This window comes from Pipistrellus kuhlii, unplaced genomic scaffold (assembly GCF_014108245.1).
Source record: "Pipistrellus kuhlii isolate mPipKuh1 unplaced genomic scaffold, mPipKuh1.p scaffold_m20_p_13, whole genome shotgun sequence".
NCBI classification, from domain to species: Eukaryota; Metazoa; Chordata; class Mammalia; order Chiroptera; family Vespertilionidae; genus Pipistrellus; species Pipistrellus kuhlii.
In genome coordinates this window covers 17,204,439-17,226,875 of record NW_023425438.1, presented here as the reverse complement: position 1 = coordinate 17,226,875, position 22,437 = coordinate 17,204,439, and the positions used below count along the sequence as shown (strand labels likewise).

Below are 22,437 nucleotides of genomic sequence, written 5' to 3'. Positions count from 1 at the left end.
GTTGGGTTCCACCTATCACTCCTTTTAGTTAGCAAAACCCTGAATGCTTTTTACAGATGTACCCAGAATCTCAGGGTCTCTAATAAGGACTGGGGGGAAAAAACCTGAAAATGATGAATTGTAATACAAAAGTTATTTATTATACACTAGAGGCCCAGTGCACGAATTTGTGTACCAATTAAGAATTGAGGATATTCTTTTCAAAATGAGAACAAGAATAATAAAACTTAAATTTTAGGCTATTTGAGTGTGGGTATTCTGTATTTCCCTTTAAGAACAGAGATTCCTCCACAGCTCTTCTAATCCATCTAAGTCTTCCCTATACCAAGTAACTGCACCAAGTTGATCGGGCTAATAAACTAGGAATTATCCATGATTTACTCCTTTTCTTCATCCTTACATGCATCTAACAGCACATCCATAGGCTCTTCAATGGGGTCCCTCAGCCTGGCTTGCAGGATTGAGAGAAAACCAGCTCTTTGACATCCTCTGGGTCCCAAATTGCAAGAGGGTGCTGCCAGGCCAAGGGACTCCACTGGTGCACAATCGGGGCCAGGGAGAGATGCGGGAGGTTGGCTAGCCAGGGTGGGACTGTGGGTGCCCAGCCCATCTCACTCAGTCCTGATCGGGCAGAACCCAGCAGCAAGCTAAACTATAGGACGAAAAGGCTACCTTCTGGTACCCCCTGGTGGTCGGTGCATGTCACAGTGAGCAGTTGAGCAGCCTTAGCATCTCATTAGCATATTATGCTTTGGTTGAACAGCTGACCAGTTGACCAGACAACTTAGCATATTAAGCTTTTATTATATAGGATTGTCTATTGCTGTTTTCATGCTTCAACAGAGTTAAGTTGTAACATTAAAGTTTGATTATAAGACTATAAACACACACATTAAAACACTAAAAAGGACTGTTTAGGAGGGTAGGATCATAAGTAATTTCATCTTGTCTCTATCTTCCAACTCTTGAGATGTAATTTTACTTTCCATAAAAATAAAACTTTTCTTGGCTGGCATGGTTCAGTGGTTGAGTGTCCACCTAGGAACTAGGGAGGTCACAGCTTGATTCCCAGTCAGGTTACATGCCTGGGTTGTGGGTTCAATCCCCAGTAAGGGCGTGCAGGAGGCAACTGATCAATGATTCTCATTATTGATGTATTGGTGTTTTTTTCTCTCACTCTCCTTTCCTCTTTGAAATCAATAAAAATATATTTTAAAAACAACTTTGAAATTAAAAATAAAAACTTTTTAAAAGGCTCTAATAGCTTCTATCCTATTTCTTTTTCCCAAGTTGATCGGGCTAATAAACTAGGAATTATCCATGATTTACTCCTTTTCTTCATCCTTACATGCATCTAACAGCACATCCATAGGCTCTTCAAAATATATTACAAATGCTACCACTTCTTTCACCATGACTACCCAAACCCCAGTTGTCATCATCTTTCACTAGTAGTCCTATAAGAATCTCTTGACCATGATCTCAGGTTGTTGGGATTTTGTGAGAAGGAACTTAAGGTAGTAAAAGTTTGGCATTAAAATACAGAATACCCACACTCAAATAGCCTAAAATTTAAGTTTTATTATTCTTGTTCTCATTTTGAAAAGAATATCCTCAATTCTTAAAACAGATTTTTAAAAGGGAATCTTTCAGCTTTCATTTAATAAATCCTGCTGCCTCTTTCCCACATTTCTAAATTTAAAATGTTGTAAAACACACTAACAATAATAATAATAATAATAATGCCAACTTTTACCTTTTTTTTTTTTGTTACTCCTCATCTGAGGACATTTTTTGCATTGAATTTTAGAGCGTGGAATGGAGGAGGAGAGACAGAGAGAAAAAAATATCAATGAGAGGGCAGCACATCGATTGGCTGCCTCCCGGACCTACAAAATCAAGCCTGTGAACCAGTCACCCTTCAGTTCTCAGGCCAACATTCTAACCACTGAGCCAAACCAGCTAGGGTACCCATTTTGACTTCTTAATGTGTCTTATGACGTTGGTGACCAAGGAAAATAGATTCACAGTTCTCCTAAAGCTCTAAAATTAAAATTTAGTAATTTTTTAATAAAACACTCATTCTCCAATATTTCACTTTAGAGAATAGTAGCAAATGAAAATAGTGTGGTATAGAAGAAAAGCACGTCAGATTTTTAAAGGCGTGACATCTGGAGTTTAGTTCTTGCTTCATCACACAAATTGTATAATATTTAACTTAGCCCTCGTAAATCTTATAGCTTCTTCATTTATAAAATTTCCTAGTAATGCCTACTTTAACTCCTAAAATTGTTAGTAAATCAAGAAAGTTCATGTCCTTAAAGTAATTTTTAAAGCAAACTTTAAAATGTAAATACACAATGTTAATTATTGAAATATCATTTTCTGACAGTCTACAAAGATTTAAAGTTAAATTTCCTCTAAATTATTTTTCAAATACAAAAAAGTTAATTGAACTCTTTACTAGACAGCTACAGTAATTAAGACAATGTGGTATTTACTTAATGATAAACTGCAATCTATGAAACAAAATGCAAAGTCCAGAAACAGATCAACACATGTGGTCTACTGATTTTCAGCCAAGAGGCCAGGACAATTCAATGAAGAAAGGCTAACCTTTTTAACAAATTGTTCTGGAAAAATAGGAATCAATATGCAAATAAATGAACCTTGATCCTTACCTCGTGTCCTACACAAACATTAATTCTAAAGGGACCATCAGCCTTAAAAAAAGGGGGGAAGAGGGAGTAGCTAAAACTATAAACTTCTAGAAGATAATAATAGGAGAGAAACTGTGACATAAGAAATGCATTATTTCATTTCTACCCCTAGTTCCTGACATAAAACTCCCAAAAATTTTTTCTGAGTAACAGGGATGAGAGGAGCTCCTTTCAACCATACCTGAGTTTATGCTAATCGGGTGACCTTTGGAGGATGGGAACTGGTTGCCAGAGGAACCAATCACATTAGAGGGTTAGAACTTTCAGCCCCAATCCTCAGAGGATCTGGAGATCAACTCAGTCATCATGGCCAATGATTTAATCAATCATGCCTATGTAACATGCCTTTGTAACAGGAGCCTCCACAAGAACCCCAAATGAAGGGGTTCAGAAAGCTACCAGGTAAACGAGCACATTAGGTTCAGGGAGAATGACATACCCAGAGGCCTGGAACCCCACATTCCCTCTCATACACCTTTTCATGCATCTTTTCCATTTGGTTACTTCTATGTTGTACTCATAATAAACCAGTACTATAGTAAGTAAAGTGTTTTGCCTGAATTCTGTGAGCTTTTTTAGCAAATCATCAAAACCAAGGAGGGGGCTATGTGAATCCCCCATTTATAACTGGTCACTCAAAAGTACTTGAGACCTGGGCTTGAAATTGGCATCTGAAGTGGGGAACAGTCTTGTGGGACTGAACCCTTAACCTGTAAGATGTGCATCAACTCAGATATTATCAAAATTGTTTGATGTAGAAAACCCGGACATTTGGTGTCAAAAGCATTGAGTAGAAAAAGTAATTTTCTTTTGGAATCTTTATGAACTTGAGTTATGCAAAAATTTCTTAAATAGGACACAAAATTATATACTATCATGGAAAAAATGATAAATTAAACTTCATAAAAGTGAATTGATAAGCCCTAACAGGTTTGGCTCAGTGGGTCGAGCGTCCGCCTACAGACTCAATGGTCCCAGGTTCGATTCTGGTCAAGGGCATATACCTTGTTTGCAGGAACATCCCCTAAGGAGGTGTGCAGGAGGCAACTGATCGATGTTTCTCTCTCATCGATGTTTCAACTCTCTACCCCCTTCCCCTTCCTCTCTGTAAAAAAATCAATAAAATATATATTTTTTAAATGAGTTGATAAATTAGATTTCATCAAAATAAAACTTTCACTCTTCAAAAGACACTGTGGAGCCCTGGTTAGTGTGCTCAGTGCTTAGAGCATCAGCCCAAGCAGCAAAGGGGCTCAGGTTCAATTCCCAGTCAAGGGCATGTACCTCAATTTTGGGTTCCCTCCACTTCCCTAACAGGGGTGCATACGGCGGCAACTAGTCAATGTATCTCTCTCACATTGATGCTCTTCTCCCTCACTTCCACTTTCTCTGAAAATATACTTCGGTAAAGATTAACAACAAAGAAAGGACACTGGAAGAAAAAGTTTACAAAACACATAACTGATAAAGGACTTGCACTGAGAGTATATAAGAATTCTCAAAACTTATTAAGACAAACAACCCAATTTAAAAAAATCAGCACCAGATAGGCAAAACCATAGCAGAAAGTAGATTAGTGATTGTGGAGAGACATGTATGTGAATGCTTATAGCAGCTCTTATTCAGAATAGCCAAATGTTCAGGATCTGGTAGGTAAATAAACTAATAAATGTTACTCAGCAATAAAAAGGAATTACTGAAATGCATAACAGGAATCTCAAAAGCATTATGTTATGGGAATATTACAAAAGATTACAGCCTGTAAGATTCCAGCCATATCAAATTCTAGAAGAGACAAAATGTAGCAATAGAAAGCAGATCAGTGGTTTCCAATAACTGGGGGTAAAGAGAGAGGACTGCAAAAAGGAACAAGGGAACTTTTTGGGGTAATGTAATATTGGTATCTTAATTGTGACAGTGGATACACAATTATATAAAATTTTCAAGAGTCAACTATACTCTTAAATTTGGTATATTTTATTATAGGAAAAACATAGCTCAATAAAGCTGCTTTTAGAAATTTGAAACCTCAAAACTATTCTGTAGTTCTATTCTTTTTCACTAAAATCAAGATATGATGAGATGTTCTGTGATGTTTTAAGACAAATGACTGTGACTATTTGCTATCAAGAATGCAGTTCATTTAACAAAAATGCCTGACAAATTCCCAAAGGAATAGAGTAGATAAGTTTTAAAGAAGACCAATAATACGAAATTGCAGATTGGCTCATCCAGGGATACACAAAACATCAGTGATGAGAGGTAAGAATAGATAAGCAGACACTAAGCAGGCGAAGAAAACGTTTTTTCAAAGCAATGCTCTAAAGATACTTTCTTACACAACTCTTAGGAATGTGTCTTTATCTTATCTCTTGATTTTTAAATTCCCTAATTTTCCCTAGGTTATATGACAATTCTATCAATATCATATATGTGTATCACATAATAAACCTATAATTAAAAAAGGAATAATATGCTAATTAGACCAGACGTCATTCCAGACTTCCTTCCTGACAAAGCTGGTACCAGAGGTAAGCCAGCCTGGGTCCCAGGTGCCTACAGGCAGCCTGAGGAGGGAAGCCGGAGCTGGCAGCAGGGGAAAGGAAGGCCTACTCTTGCATGAATTTTCATACATCAAGACTCTAGTAATGATATAAGATAGCAAGAAATTAGGCAAGAAAAAGGATACTTTTTTAAGATTCCAAAATTAAGGGAAGTAGTGAGTGGTAAGGCTAGAAAAGTTAAGCTGGAGCCAGGTGGTGGGGGAGCTTGGATATCAAGCTAAGAGTTTATCTCGCAGAGATTGGAAATGATTAAAAAAAAAAAATTGTAAACTGGGGACTAACAATAAAAACGTATTGAAAGAATAATCCAGTGGCTACACACAGATTAAATGAGACTGGCAGAGATTAAATGCTAAAACATTAATTTCTAAATACTAAGACAATTGCCTAAAGTAGGTCAGAACACTGAAAATTTTATTAATGGTTTTCAAACTACTGAAACAATTTCTTTGTTGTTGCTGTGACATAAGCACACTCACGTGGGTCTTATCCATAAAACATCTAACATCCTCTTATAGGTGCTACTATTAAACTACTCACAGCACAGCAAATAGCCTGAACTGCTCTAAGTACCAAAGTAGGTGTTAAGTTCCGGAAAGAAAGAGGGCCAGAAGGTGAAAGAGGTGACCTCATCCTGATCACACAATCCACTGTTTGCCTCTACCATAACCACCACCCACAAACAGCTGTTTGGAGTTCTCCACAGCATCCTGGGAATTCTCCTTAGTAACTGTACAGAGGTCCTGAATCCAGGTTGACAAAGAGTGACCTACAGTAATTAACCTGCAAATAAATAAGATTTTATAAAAATACAAATTCTCCCACACACACAAAAAATAAAACCAATAAACAATAAAATCTTAAATACAAATGAAGCAAAGACAAATTAAGAATCAAGAATGAACACATAAGAAAATACAGATTCCAAAGCCTTATTATAAGATCAAATAGAGTGACTAAGATGCATGATAACAAAGTGGCTTGGCATAACTGTCAGTGTTTTACCTATCTGTTTTTGCATCCCCAAGAGAACTTTTCTCTAAGCTTATCTCAACACAATAAATCCCACACAGGTTATTTCACCATCTATACTATGAAAAAACCATAGCAAATTTATAATTGACAATGCAGATATCAATGTTTATACAGGAGTCACTGATGTCCGAAGAGTGAGAAATTCAATGAAAACTGCTATTGTTTATCCCCTCATTATCATATAAGCTTCACTATAGCACATTTTTGTCTGTTTTTTGTTCACTGATATAGTCCCCATATGAAAACAATCACTGGTGTGTAGCAGTTGCTGAGTCAATATTTGTTGATTAGATTTTTATCCTGGGAGATATAGTTCATTTCAGTCACCAAAAAAGCTGTCACAGACATTACTGTACTAGTAATCATCCCCACCCATATGAAGAGTTATAATAACAGGTCTTATTTAATCTACTTAACAGTTACTTTTGAGAATATTTTTAAACTGAAATTAAGATATTTTGGTCCTGCCGGAACCGGTTTGGCTCAGTGGATAGAGCGTTGGCCTGTGGACTAAAAGGTCCCGGGTTCGATTCCGGTCAAGGGCATGTACCTTGGTTGCGGGCACATCCCCAGTGGGAGGTGTGCAGGAGGCAGCTGATCGATGACTCTCTCTCATCGATGTTTCTAACTCTCTATCCCTCTCTCTTCCTCTCTGTAAAAAATCAATAAAATGTATTCTAAAAAAAAGAAAGATATTTTGGTCCTTTAGAAAGTTACTACAATTAACTTATATAATGTGTAACATAGTTCCTGGAATCATATCTGAATAACTGTAGGGCCTTTGCCTTACTATCCCTTTTCAAAAAGTTATTCGTACAGCCTGGCTGGTGTGGCTCAGTGATTAAGCCTCAACCTATGAACCAGGAGGTCACAGTTCGATTCCTGGTCAGGGCACATGCCCAGGTTGAGGGCTCAATCCCCAATGAGGGTGTGTAGGAGGCAGCCAATCAATGATTTTCTCTAATCATTGATGTTTCTATCTCTCCTTCTCCCTTCCTTTCTAAAACCAATAAAAATGTTTTTTGAAGTTATCCATGTAAATCAAATTTCTTACATCCATGAACTACAGCTCCAATGACTATTTCCAACAGCAAATATACTATAGATGATAAACAATTATAGAACTCATACTCCATCAGAGATATAAAAAAAGCAAATATCTTAGAAAACTAACACTTAAATAGAAAACAGAGAAGACAGAAGTCATTGAATTCACTGCCTTAAATCAGGATGACACCAGGAGGACACATATGACAACAGCCCCTCCATGGGTTGAAAAAAAAAATAGAACCAAAGTGAGCTCTATATGTACTTTGTTATTTTCTCAGGTATGGGAGTAAGAAAAAAAAGAAAAAAAGTAAATGTTATTCCTTTAAACTGTTTCCAAGAGCTGAGGAGTCCATTATGACCTGACCTCTATTTTTCTACTTAAATTCTAAACCAGCAGTCGGCAAACTCATTAGTCAACAGAGCAGCAAACCACTGCTCTAAATGAAGACATGCACTTGGGAAAAAAAAAATAAATTAAAGGCTAAATGGTGAAGGTGTAAGGTAACCCTCCATGTTTACAGAGCTTCCTATACTTCACCATCACAATTCTTACTACTCTGTATTTTAAAAGCCTGCATTATAAGTTCCATAAGAGCTTTGTTTATAGCTGAAGACTGCTGAGCACATACCAAGCATTCAATAAATATTTTCTGAGTAAGTATTGTCTGAATCCCCCACAGAACTATAAGCTTCATGAGAGCAGGGATTTCAAGTGGCTCATTTACCAATTTATCACTGCACTTAGTATAGAGAGTATGATCAAAGAAGCTAATCAAAACTCATTTACTTACTGGAAGTGTTTATTACCAAGAAATAACAAAAAAATAAGTGACTTATATAAGACTCAAACGCATTACCTTAGCCCCATTAAAGTATGCATTAATGAACCAAGAAGTTTCAGTGTGCATATAATCATTAAATCTCATTCACAAACAAAAATTTCAAGAAATGTAAAATATTGCCCTGGCCTGATCTCGGTTAGAGCGCCATCCAGATATACCAAGCTTGCAGATTCAATCCACACTCAGGGCACATACAAAAATAAACCCTTGAACTCATGAATAAGTGAATCAACAAATTGATGTTTCTTTCTCTCCATTCCTCTCTCTCTTTTAAAAAATCAATAAAATAAAAACCTTAAAAAAAAAGTTTAATAGAAAAAAAATAAAGTCAAATATTGATTACTTCCCCAATCAGCTTTCTTTATTTTCAACTTTGTTTCCCAGCACCATTATCTCAAATAATGCACATTAGCAGATCCTAATAAATCAAGAAACTGTGCCCAAAACATCCACACTAATCTTAATTGGAGAGAATAAAGATGAATGCCAACCCCTGGTCAGTGTGCACAATGGTTACAGCATCAGCCCAGGCACCAAAGAGTCCTGGGTTTGATTCCCGATCAAGGGCATGTACTTTGGTTACAGGTTTGAGTCCTGATGTGTGTCTCTCTCACAGTGATGTTTTTCCCCTCACCTGCCAAGAGGCATTCAAAGCAGTTAAAGAAAATAAAAGGCAATGCCCCAAATAAAGTCAAAACAGGATATCCTTCAAAGTTTAAAAAATAAAAAATAATAATTAAAAAGAAAACCTCCTACTCACTCATCAACAGAAGTCAGTTATGACACTTTTCTGGAACAAACGATTCAAAGAAAAATGCAAAGAAATTTTGTCATTTGCTCTGATGTGTCAGTTAAAGATGAGCATAAGACAGCCACTTCAAGAGCATTGAGCATGAATTAAAAAAGGATTTAAGGAAAGTATAGAAATCAATACGAATTAGTTGTTTTAAAACAGAAAGTCATCAATTTTGGAAAGTCAGAGAAAATATATTCTTTGGGGGGGGGGAGTGCATTCTAATTATAGAATACTGCAAATATAATACAGCATAATTTGACTAAAATATCCTAACCCTTCCGTTTTCCAAGGATTTATGTTAATAAATGAAACAAAAGAAAGATCACTTTAAAAAAAAACACAGGGAGCATAAGTGGGCTATAACATGTATGTATCATCAAGTTTGTAAGCTAAAAGCTCATGCACTTATATTAAGGGCCTCATTCCGAAATCTATTATTTTACTCTGAGGAACATCCGGTATCTGTTATTCACAATGTCATCAACATTAGCAATATTTATTAGTTATGATCCTGTCCCTGTAGATGTGACAACCACACAATTTAAATACGTACAGGCCTTGAACTCTGGGTTCTTCCATTTTGAGCTTCAAAACAATTTTCATGTAAATCAAACCAGCTTTGTTATCTGGTTTCCCAGCCTACAGCAGACTTAAAAATGGAAATAAAAAAGAAAGTAGAAATAACCAATCAAGTAACAATGAGCACCTCTAGAGTCAAGAATACCATCTCCTGCCAAAAGAAACCACAATTTCTTAGGGAAAAGGCTGATTGCAGAATTAGACCAGAAAGTACAGAAGAAAAGTTTGAATATATTGTCATATCAGAAAGCAAGGAAGCCAGCAAAAACCACTAGAATCAGGACTCAAGATGCTCCCACAGGTCAAAGATGGACAAATTTGAGCATTTAAGAAAAAGAAAGAGTAACAGTAGCAGATGGAAATACATCAAATATATAAAAAATCCATTATATTTAATCTATAGGATATACAGAAGACAATGGGGCATGTTAAATGCCACCAAAGAATACAATCAACACTTGTGTTAAACTCTATAGGATTAAAGGTCTAGTTTCTTTAATAAATTGCAAAGGAAAAAACAAAAAGGAAATAGGAATAAATAGATTAAAAGTCTTAAAAGACAGCAAATCTTAAATCTTCATGTAAACAAACCACTATAGAGTGACATTTAAGAGAGTATCTTAAATATTCTCAGAGATATTTGCATGTTTGATATTAAGAAATTACTGTTGCCCAGCCAGCATGGCCCAATGGCTGAGTGTTAACCTATGGACCAGGAGATCACAATTCAATTTCCAGCCAAAGCACATCCCTGGGCTGAGGGTTTGACCCCCAGTTTGGGGCATATAGGAGGCAGCTGATCAATGATTCTCTCTCATTGATGCTTCTTTCTCCTCCCTACCTCTCTGAAATTATTATAATAAAAATAAGAAATTACTGTCAAATTTAAGGTCTGATAATGAAGGTCTGATAAAAAATGAGTCCTATTTTTTAAGAGATATAAGTTCAGATATTATGAGACTGTGAAAGAACAGTAAATCAAAAGAAAGGAAAGATTAAAGCACACTGACACGAGGTGACAACAGCAAGAAGACAATTTTAACTGTCCAGTCATTTAGTATGTGGAGCGAACAGCCATACGCAAATAGCTCTTAAAGGCACCACTAGTGATATTACAGAAGATCCATGTCTATTGCTCATAATAATCCCCATCAGCCATCAAGAATACGATAAATTATGTCCTATATACACAGCTTAAGAAGACCAGATGTCCAAATAATGATGCATTAAAGTTTATATATTTGCTGAGAAGGAAAGATAAGCACAATGTTTTAAGTGGAAAAAAAGTATTGTTGATTTTGCGGCTTAAATTTATTTTTTAACCAAATTCCTCACACACACACCACCTAACAATAACTTGCTCTCTAAGATAGTTGCTGATAGTTTAAATATAGACACGGGGTAGTAAGAAATATCCTGAATGACTTCTCATTGCCAACAAATACCTTCAAACTAATTTACATTCATGATCTAGTCGTGCATGTATTTAACACAATATTTAACTGTAAGATAAATATTATGCAGTTATAAAATTACAAAAGAACCATAAAAATGTTCACAAACTTAAAATGACTTAATTCAAAACCTGAACCCTACTTAAAATTATATAAAGTATTTATGCATATGATTACAGACTGAACTGTGCACCTGATTCATCTCATTGTGTCAAAGAGCAAGAAAGTCCTCAAAAAATGATGGAAGCTCTATCAGGCGTCTTCAAACTGCGGCCCGCAGAGGAGTCTGATCCGGCCCGCCAGGTTTTTTTGGGCAGTGAGAGCAGCCGAGGTGTTACAGTAGGAATTAGTAGTTCATATAGTCCGGCCCTCCAGCTCTCTGAGGGACAGTGATCTGGCCCCCACTTTAAAAAGTTTGAGGACCTCTGCGAGTCTAACTGGTTTGGCTCAGTGGATAGAACCTGCGGACTGAAAGGTCCCAGGTTCGATTCCGGTCAAGGCCATGTACCTTGATGTTTCTCTCTCGTTGATGTTTCTGACTCTTTAGCCCTCTCCCTTCCTCTCTGTAAAAAAATCAATAAAATATATATATTTTTAAAATGATGGGAACGTGTCAAAACAATGCAGAAATCAGCATGAATGGGCACCCAGGACCCAAAATGGGCCCAATTTGAGCTTCAAAATAAACAGATTATGAACCATTGGAAAAAGAAAACAAAAACGAGTCATTATATAAATAAACCAATAGATTGATGGTTTGATGAGAAACAGAAATACAAAATTTCAAAGCACTGCCTACAAAATATTTATTAATTACAAAAATATTTTTAAAGTAATTTAAAAATGGAGAAGCCTGGCAAACACTACCTTAATTCAATGATTCTAGTGGACATCACTAGTTAATGGGACAAATAAAAACTGCGTTCCATCTGGCAGGATACAATGAAACAAAGCACAGCTTCACTTCTACGACATTGTTGCCAAAGAAACATAATTTGCATCTAATCAGGAGGAAACATCAAATTTAAGGCCATTCTGCAGAACAACTTGGCCTGTAATCTTGCAAAGTGTCAAATTCACAAAATTCAAGGAAAGACTAAGAAACTCCTCCAGATTGAAGCAGACTACTGAGACAGGACAACTAAATGCAACATTTGATTCTAAATGAATCCTTTTGCTATAAAAGACATTATTAAGACAATTAGCTAAACTTGCATAGGCTGAGGGCTATAGTAATAATGTATCAATATTAATTTCCTGATTTGCTTGGTTGTATAATACAATAGTATGGTTTTGTAAGAGAATTTCCTTGTTTATGGGATGCACACACTAAAAGGTTAGCAGGTGATAGGGCATCAGTACAGCAATTTAATTCTGAAATTATTAAGAGCACGGAAGACATTCACCCCTACTTCTTGGGCGAGGTAGAGGCCACAAATACATACCTAAAGAGGCCAGATAATAAGGTAAATATGTGAAACAAACTATGTGTAAGGTAGGGACAGGAGCTCCTTACCTGAGTGAGTATATACATCATCTATGGAACGCAAGCCCGGAGTGGCAAGATCAGTCCATTTTTCAAGAGAAACCAAAGATCCAGATTTTTATGTGAAATTTCCCAATCTTTCAAACACTCAAAAGGGCCAAACAAAACATGTCTGTCGGCTAAATTTGAACCACAGCTGCCTCTGGCCCAGAGGCAGTTTCCCAAACTGAGGCCTAGGGATAAAAGGAAACCACATGATATACATGGAACATATGCTTGGGAGCCACAGTTTATCCCAAGAGTTTGCCTGGAATTTTTGGGGACAGGAGATATTTCTATTACCATATTTTAAAAATACATATTATGGAGTAAAATATAAAGTTTGATTTTTAAAAACTTTTCAGTTGAAAGTAATTTCAAGCTTACAGAAAAAGTGTTAAGAACAAGAATAGCTGTAGTTTTTACACCTATTGTTAACATTTTTCTCACTTGCTTTATTTGTACTTGAGTATCCTCCCATCCTCTTTCATCACTTCCTCCCTCTCTTTCTCCCTCTATATATGGCTATTTATATATACATGTATTTATACGTATACATACATAAAATACATATACACATATTATACAATATTGGGGTTGAACTATTTGAAAGTTACATAAACCATGGCCCCTTTCCCCTGAAAACTCCAGTGTGTACTGCCTAAGAATAAAATAGAGTTATCAACTTCAATAAATTTAATATTGATGCAATACTTTTACCTAATCTACCATCCACTTTCTCATTTTGCCAAGTGATCCAATTATGAAATCATCCTTTATAGCATTATCCCCTCTATTATAAGATCCAGTCTAGGATGGGGCATTGCAGTTGTCATGTCTCTTTAGTCTCCTTTAACCCGGAACATTTCCATAGTCTTCCTTTGTCTCTATAACACTAATACTGTTTAAAAAGAATTCAGCATTTCCTCATGATCAGATTCAGGTTATGCATTACTTGCTAGAGAACTGCAACTGATGTGTTCTCAGGGCATCACATTCAGAGGTACACAATGTCCACTAGTGCTATTTATTTTGATCATGCACTCAGGTGTTATCTGATTTCACGACTGTATAGTGTTACTATATTTCTCCCCTTGTAACTAATAAGCAATCTATAGATATTTAAGACCATGCAAAATTCCTGCTCCTCATCAAAATATCCCCTAGATTTATCATCTATCAATGATTCCTATCTGAATCAATTCTTATCATAACAGTTGTAAAATTATCATGAAGTTTTAAGCAAAATAAACTCCAAGTTTTGGCTACACCCCCAAGTCTCTTAGGTGTAAGTGCTCAGTCTCCTCCACTTTAGAAGCACCACATTGCAATGGTATGTGTGCAAGAGTGGAATAATCAGGCACAGCCTCCTGAAGAAGAAAAAAAGTGTGTTTGAGCCATGCCTTAAAGACCAGATACATTTTAAATAGATACTAAGGTGAGAACCAACTTCTTTAGAAAAGCTAAAAACACAATATGGTAAATTATTTTGGAAAAAAAAAAATTTTTTTTAATCCTTTTGTAAAGTAAGTAACATATCCTAACCCAATGGTCGGCAAACTCATTAGTCAACAGAGCCAAATATCAACAGTACGACGATTGAAATTCCTTTTGAGAGCCAAAATTTTTAAACTTAAACTTCTTCTAACGCCACTTCTTCAAAATAGACTCGCCCAGGACATGATATTTTGTGGAAGAGCCACACTCCAGGGGCCAAAGAGCCGCATGTGGCTGGCGAGCCACAGTTTGCCGACCGCGGCCCTAACCTATCAGTTTTATAAAACCACGTCTCTGCATCCTGAGTTTGTCTCAACGAAACTGATTCTAGCCCAGGCTGTGGCTCAATGGTTAAGCATCGACCCACGAGCCAAGAGGTCCCCATTTCCAACCCGATCTCCTTCCTTCTCAGTCAAGGTACATGCCCAGGGCTGCAGGCTCCATCCACAGAATTCTCTCTCACTGATATTGCCATTTCTCTCTCTCTCTCTCTCTCTCTCTCTCTCTCAAATTAATAAAAACATTTTAAACTGATTTTAGAACTATATATATTTTTGCTGCTATTAACTGTATTCGAATTGTATATTCAAATTCTAAAAAGCTCAAAAACAAAGAACACAATTCAATATAACTACTTCTGATTGTTCATCCTCTTTTTCACACATATGTCAGCCTCTCACCTAGTCTCTCACAGATAGGGATTAGCCACTAGAAGTGTACCTTTCATCTGACTGTGACCCATAGTAAGAAAACTTTACACTGTAATTCTAAGGTAAAAATATAAAATTGAAATGTTTCTTCAATCAACATTATGTGAAGCATCAATTTTTTGTTTCTTTCTTCCTTTCTTCTTCTTATTCTATTTATTTATTTACTTATTTACTTGGCTAATTCTCACATGAGGATGTTTTTCCATTGATTTTAGAGAGAGTGGAAGGGAGAGCAGGGGAGGGAAACACCAATGTGAGAGAGATCCATCAGTTGCCTCCAGCACATGCTCTGACCAGGGTCCGGGAATCGAGCCTGCAACCCAGGTATGTGTCCTTGACCAGAATTCAACCGAGGACTGTTCAGTCTGTGGGCCAATGCTCTATCCACTGAGCCAAACTCTTTATTCTTTTTAACTTTGTAACTTGGTTGCGGGCACATCCCCAAAATAGACTTGCCCAGGCCATGGTATTTAGTGGAAGAGCCACACTCAAGGGGCCAAAGAGCCGCATATGGCTCAAGAGCCGCAGTTTGCCGACCAAGGCCCTAGAACCCAGTGTAGAGCTCTTAATCAGATAGCCAACAAATTTCTTTCTCAAATTTTACTCATCATGGAATCTCCACTGCCCTGCTGTGAAATTTCAGATATAAGACAGAGTCGACCTTCAACAGATCTATAATTTGTCTGGAGAAATGAGACTTAAAATAATTGTAAGACTTTTAATAATTATATATACCTTATAAAAGGAGATATTCCATGATAAGTGCCCTACGAATGCTCCTGTGCTAAAAGTTCAAGGGTAAATACTTTAGGCTGGGAATGAAAGTAATAAGTAAGAAAGGGTGTTTAAAAATGGATATTTGAATTAGACCTTGAAGGGTACTGGGAATAGTCACAGGGATGAAAAAGTACCAACTAAATTTGGGAAATAATAGGTCATTGGCCCGGACATATTAAGACAGCAGAACGAGATAATGGAGAACCTTGAGAACAAGGCTAATGTTTGAAATTAGTCATTAAGGCAATGAAACAAACTAAAAGAGTGAAGGGCACAATCAAAGCACTCTTTACAAAGATTAACAGGAAGCTCCTCCCGCCATAAATGGAACAGTTGGCGGTTCTTGAGGCTATCAATAATCCAAACATGAAATAATATTTCAATTGTGGTGGTGAAAAGGCAAGTAAGGGATGAGAAAGGGTGACAAGAATTGACAAGTCTTAGCAGAGATTTTAATGTGGTAGGCAAAAATGGTAAGGAATCAAACATGATTCTGACCTTTCAGGGCTGGGTAGTACAGTGGAAAATAAGGAAAAACGCTGAGTTAGAGGAAGAGCAGTTCAGATTCAGGCATGTTAGACATGATGCACCAGTGGGTCACCAAGTCAGTAATGGGGTAGGGAAAAGATATTGGATGCCATCAGAAAAATCTCAGTTCAAGTAAAAATAATGGTTAGGCCGAAACCGGTTTGGCTCAGTGGTAGAGCGTGGTCTGCGGACTGAAAGGTCCCGGCTTCGATTCCGGTCAGGGCATGTACTTTGGTTGCGGGCACATCCCCAGAAGGGGGTGTGCAAGAGGCAGCTGGTCGATGTTTCTCTCTCCTCAACGTTTCTAGCTCTCTATCTCTCTCCCTTCCTCTCTGTAAAACAAATCAATAATATATATATATATATATATATATATATATATATATATATATATATTTTTTTTTTTTTTTTTTAATAATAATGGTTAGGATCCAATGGAAAAAAACAAACACAACAGAGTGCAAACTTATATCTCTGATTTTAACCATTTAAAATGCTAGGTATAAAATAAAAAGACTAAAAACAAAAATATCAACATGTCAGTTGCCTGCAGATGAGTTAGAAATAAAGACAACATTTTTTCTTCTGTACTGTTTTCATTATTTAAAATAATATAAATACAAACGTGACAAGTTAGTCTCCCTCATTCCTCTCCCCATAAAAAAAAAAAAAAAGTGAAAATAGTAAAAGCTGAATCCAAATATCTTTTTTAAAATCTCCAACACCTTGGACCTGTTTCCTTATCTACATAAGGAGAATTTCTATTTTCCCCAGGTTACTGTGAAGATTAAATGGGATAAAGTTTTTTGTTAATTATACATCAATAAGCAAAATTAAGGCATTACAATAGTCTGAGACAGCTAGGACAAAATATGATACATAGATTCAGAAATATACTATAGAATTCCACACTGAAGCAAGAGTTGAAATAGATTATTTTCTTATTTTTTAATGCCTTAAAAATCCATCTAATTTAAAATCATATGTTCTTCTCAAATTTCTTATGAACATTGAAGTTTTACATGTTACAGAAATGGACTCATATATAAAATTAATATAGTACTTTCCCCCTTATGTTATTCAAATTTAAATATAGACAGAAAAAGACCTAATAGTATTATTCCCTAATATTCGAACTGCTACATAAATTACTCCATTGTTTTTAAAAAGCTATGGTCTACAGAGATAAATTTAGCAATCTCCAAAAGTTCTTTCAGAAGTTACAAGCTTGATACATTGCACAGCATTCTAAATGGTGCTTTTCCCTCCCCTACTCCCATTTCAAGTACTTTACTTATGCTTAAACATATCTGTTTAAAACTAGATAGTAAGCTCCTAAAAGGCTGATTTGTCCTTCCTATAAGAACAAACATAGTACTGGTCATAAAATAGGTGTTAATCCACTTACATGTACTCTAGCTAACTCATATTAACAGATGCTGCAGTGACCACATAAGAGTTACTACTCATGTCATGTAATACAACTTAAGCTATCTTCAGCATTTTAAGAAACAACCAATAAAAATTAAAAGCTGAGAAAATTCCCTAAATAATGTTATCACATGAGAACATTGTATGTGACTAAATATATAAAGAATGCCGTAGACTAGGTTTGTAGAAATCATAGACTGCATTGTTCCTTTGAGAGAGCAAGAGTATATGAGATAAGAATCATAGTCCTAACACTGTAATGTTAAAAATATTTTCTTAAAATATTTCATAAATTGAAGCATACTGCTACTATTTGTTCTTATATCCTGCACCCAGAATGTTAAGTTTCTTATACTAACTCTACAGTTTCATTCATGACAATTTTTCTTCAGAGAATACATTTTTTTGAGTTTTAATTGGGGTTTAAAAAAAAAATCTTTGGAGCATTAACAGTAAAAAACTGACATAACATAGTATGTTGTCTTTAACTTACTTTAGTATAAACTAGTAAATTCCAAGGTACAACTGACATTTTTAAAAGACATTAAAAAGACTAAGCATGAAATGCACCTATCCCCTGCATTATGAAAAATCAATAAAAAAGCCATGTCAATAGCTTCTCACTTTCGCACATACATACGATTTAAAATATATACTATATATACGTTTTGTACATCTATGTATACATATACAGTGATTTGGAGGCTGGACATCAAGATAAGATTGTTTAGGGACACCCCCCCCCCCCCACGCACACTAAGTTTTAAAAAAATCATTTCCAAAGTGCTGCCATTTTTAATTATAATTCGTAACCTAAATGCTACTAGCCTAAGGGAAATTCCAAAGTACAAGCACCTGCCAGCCAAGTTGCCTGAAACTCATCAGCTGCAGAGATTTAAAGCATCCTTCAGTTGTTTTTACGTAAAACAAGTTATACAACTGGTATATTATTCTGATGTAGCGCACATAACATGGCCAATCACTTAACATTCCTCTCAATTATTTCAAAAACCACTACACACACTTTTAATTGCCATTAGACATCTTTTAAAATGCACATAATAGAATGTTTTCCTTATCTAAACACTCAACAAGGGTACAGTTTAGATTTTAAAAGGTTTTCACTTGCAAAGCGATTTACCATAAGATTCCCTTAAAAGTTCAGTTTCTCTAGAATCATTCTGTTTATAAAGCACTCAACTTTTCTGCTTATAAAAATATAGTCTTATCACTATAAAACTATCTTTTTAGGAACCCATCTAGCATATAAAAAGAGATTTGCACATACACTTTGAGAATAAATAAACGCTTTCAATACTTGTGACCCCAGAAGAACTCTCCATGTTTTGAATTCTTGTTTGGTTAAATAAAAGTTTTTAAACATCTACTAGAATACAAGGGCTTGCCTTTACATTCATAGCTCTCCTGCTGATAAAAATAAAGATCAATGTAACTCTCAGCTCTAGACTAATGAACTGCAGGCAACAGAAACAGGCAATCTGGCAAGAGCAAGCAAAGCTCTGCTTAAAGGCTACCCGTAAAATATACCAGCACTATCCCTCCCCCACCCCAGCCCTTTAAGGTTTCAATTAAGATGGGGCCTAGTTTTTCCTCTTACAAGGGGCACAGAAAGAGAAAGCACAGTGCTCCTGCTGAGAAGTATCTTCATCAGGATCAGCTCCAGAAACACTGCCGGGAGCCATTTCTTGCCCCCTCTGCGGACACAGGTTCCTCTCTTTAGAGACCAGCGTCACCCACTGTTGCTGATCAACACCGTATCTAAAGAAAGGGAAAGTTGCATCAAGGTACCACGGAAAGGATGGCATCAAATGAATAAGAAAAAAAACCCAATACGAGTGTCCACTGTGGTGCTTTCTATGAAACGTGGGAGCCACAGCTAAAAATTCACCTTCCTCTAAGGTGCCTCATGAATCGGCAAGAGGGATCAAGTTATTGAACAAGGCATATCCATCCACCATTTCAAAACAAAGCCTAGTGCCCCAACTGAGGAGGAAGACTCCCTCAAAACGCAGAAGAGGAAGCTTTGCCAAGTCCTTACCAACAGGAGAGAAGCAGAGCAGCTAATGCTCCTGTGAGCAGTGATTCCACCATTCCTACAGGCTGAGGAGCCAACATCCGTCAAGGCACTCAATTTTCGCCCCAGTGTATGATCCCCCGTTTGCCACCATATAAGATAAGTCTTTAGGTCCAATAGAATTGGCAAATAAATTCAGGCAGGAGGGAAGAAGGGGGGTGGGGGGTGTAGAAAGCAGTGAATAGTTGAAGCCTTTTTAAAAGGAGCCTAAGAATGAAATAACCTCACTATGTAAGGAATCAAAGAGTAGATAATGGACAACAGGTGCCTTTGGGGGGGAAACAGGAACACTCAGCTGCCTATTTTGGGATTTCTCTCTCAAAGCACTCTAATGTTGTGTTCTTCCCAAAGGGCCAAAATTATAGGGTTTTGTCATTTAATCCTTACAATAGGCCTATTGCTCTCGGACTTTTTTTTTTTTTTTTTTTTTTTTTCTTTAGATTTAAAAACCCATCTAATCCCAACATGGCCAGATCCATGCACTGATCCATGCACATGAACCAGTTAGGGAACTAATCAAGAAATGCAAAACAAGGTGTTTGAATACGAGCTACCTCTAAATATAATACTCCAAATACAAATCCAGCAGCAGGTATCGCATAACTGCAAGTAGCAGCCAGAGCAGAAACTGTTTCTCTCGCCATCATAACAATTGATCTCCGTCTTTTTTTCACAGTAACCAGATTCCGGCGGCCTGGGAGAACAGTCATTCCAGACACACAGGTTAGAGCGCCCTGAGTACCACCCCCAGCCTCAAAGTTCCGATTCCCGGAGCCAGTTACAAAACTGACCACCTTTATTTGGGTGAAAGGGGACACAAAGGATACTTGAGCCTACTTCCGAACCTCTTCCCTTTCTCCATTCCACAAAGGCAACATGCTCCAAAAATGGAGAATCCTTTCTTTCCCTGACAAAGGCCCCTTTCCCTTATGCATTCATCGGGCAGGATTGCTTCTCCCCAGCATGCTTGCAAAGCCGAAAATAAAAAATATTAAAAAAATAAAAAATACTGCTTCCATGCCTCTTCCAAGAGGGTCCCCCAACACCCGATGCACCTCCTCTTCCTTTTCTGTATTGAACAAGGGATGCTTTTGGTGTTTCTGGTTCTCTCCACCGCTGCAAAATGCTCAGAGAAAGTGAAGGGAAGTTGTCAGCTACTGAGAGATGCAAGAAGTCTCCCGATTCAAAGTGAAGTCTGGGGGGATTTGGGAGGGGGGGGGGGTGCCCCCTTCCTGAGAAGAACGGGGTGGCGGGGGGAGTGGGGGTCCCTACACTAAAAGGGTGGCTCTGCGTGGGTTAGGGGTGTCCCGGCTCTGAGAGTTCAGTGTGTGGGAAACGGGAGGAATGTTACACCTTGAAAAAGGGTCTGTTGGGAGGGGGTGGAGGGGGAAGAGGCTTGAGTGTATGGGGAAGGGCGTCCCAGCTCTCGGGGCCTCTCGGAGAGAAGGGGTTCCCACTTTAGGGCACTGAAGGGGGGGAGGGGGGCTGGGAGGAAAGCGGGGTCCTCCAGAGGGGGGCTGGGCAAAGGGGGGGAGGAGATCTGGGATCCGGATCCGCCGCCGCCGCCGGTGGAGAAGCGGCAGCCTCGAGGGCAGCATGTGCAGTGCAAGAAGCCCCGCCATCCCGAGGGGCAGGGCGGAGAGAGGAGCAGGGCCTGGGCTGTGCGTGGAGGAGGCCACCGAGTTCCCACCCTGAGCAGCAGCAGCACTTCAGGGAGGAGGACTTCCCCGCCGCACTCACCGAGGCTGCCGGCGAAACCGTCCATCTTGCGGGAGGGAAAGCGCCGGGCTCCGGGCTCAGCGGGGCGGGCACTTCATTCAGCGGACGGACCGAGAGAGTAGTGGCCGGCCGACGCCGAGCCTGAAGCCTGGCCCGCTCGCTCCTTCAGGCGCCAGGCCCGGCTCCCAGCCCCCGGCCCTGGTCCGCGCGCCCGACCGTCTGCCCGCCCGCCGGTCCGCCTCGGGAGAGTCCGCCGCGGCCGCCGGGGCCACTTCCCCCCTCGGTCAGGTTGAGAGCCGCGCCGCGCCGCCGCCTGCCCAGCCTCCCTCCCAGGCAGCAGCCGGGAGCGCCGCGCCGCGCCCCGCCCCCGCGCCCGCGCAGCGATCGCCCCGCCCCCGCGCACGCCGTCACGTTTCCGACTCCGCCCCCACGTGACGACACGGGGGCGGGGCCTCGGCGACCCGTGCTTCTCACCTTGCCTCGGCGCGGGGATTCCGCCCGCCTCGCGCGGGACTGGCGGCTGCGCCTGCGCAGTGGGCTCGCTGAGGACCTGGGGCCTGGGTCTGGAAAGCTGGTTTTCAAATGGATGGGGAGGAGGTGGAGGGGCCTCCGACGTGGGATCTTCGGGAGCATGGAGGGGCTTTGCAGCCCCTGGGGAGTGCAAGTGTGGAGCCTCCCCCTCGCCTACCAGGGGATGGTCACCCTGTTTGTACTGCTAGGGCACCTCAGAGGCAAACCAAGTGCTTGGAAAGGATCCCTGCTTCCCCGGGTTCACCCTTTGCCCCAATTGGGTGAAGGACAAATAGGAGCAAGTCTTCTTGACGAAAGGAAAGCCACCACTGCTACAGCCACAGGACTCAAGACAAACCAGAAGCAAAGAATGTTAGTGCTGGACGGGGACTTCAGCTGGCCTCCCCTTTAAATTGGACGCTGAACCTTAGGAAGGACATGACTGCCCAAGGACATGGAGCCTGGTGGAAGCAGAGCAAGAACCCCGGCTTCTTAACTCCTGCTGGTGTTCTTTCCACAAGGGATGGGAAGGGGCCTCTCCTAGAGCAGATGATAGGATTAATTGCCAACTAGGGAACTCTATAGGACAAAGGATTGAAATGAAA

The 22,437-nt window shown here is 38.9% G+C and overlaps 1 protein-coding gene across 2 annotated transcripts in view; it reads right to left on the bottom strand.

Annotated features, from left to right (window-relative positions):
• EML4 (EMAP like 4) overlaps window positions 1-21,686 on the bottom strand; it is a 125,623-nt gene extending 103,937 nt beyond the window's left edge. For both annotated transcript variants that reach the window (XM_036435134.2, XM_036435135.2), the window contains exon 1: window positions 21,344-21,686. In XM_036435134.2, the coding sequence (XP_036291027.1) occupies window positions 21,344-21,368 (25 nt within the window). In that variant the 5' untranslated portion in view covers window positions 21,369-21,686. The remainder of the gene's footprint in view (window positions 1-21,343) is intronic.
• Window positions 21,687-22,437: the final 751 nt, after the last annotated feature.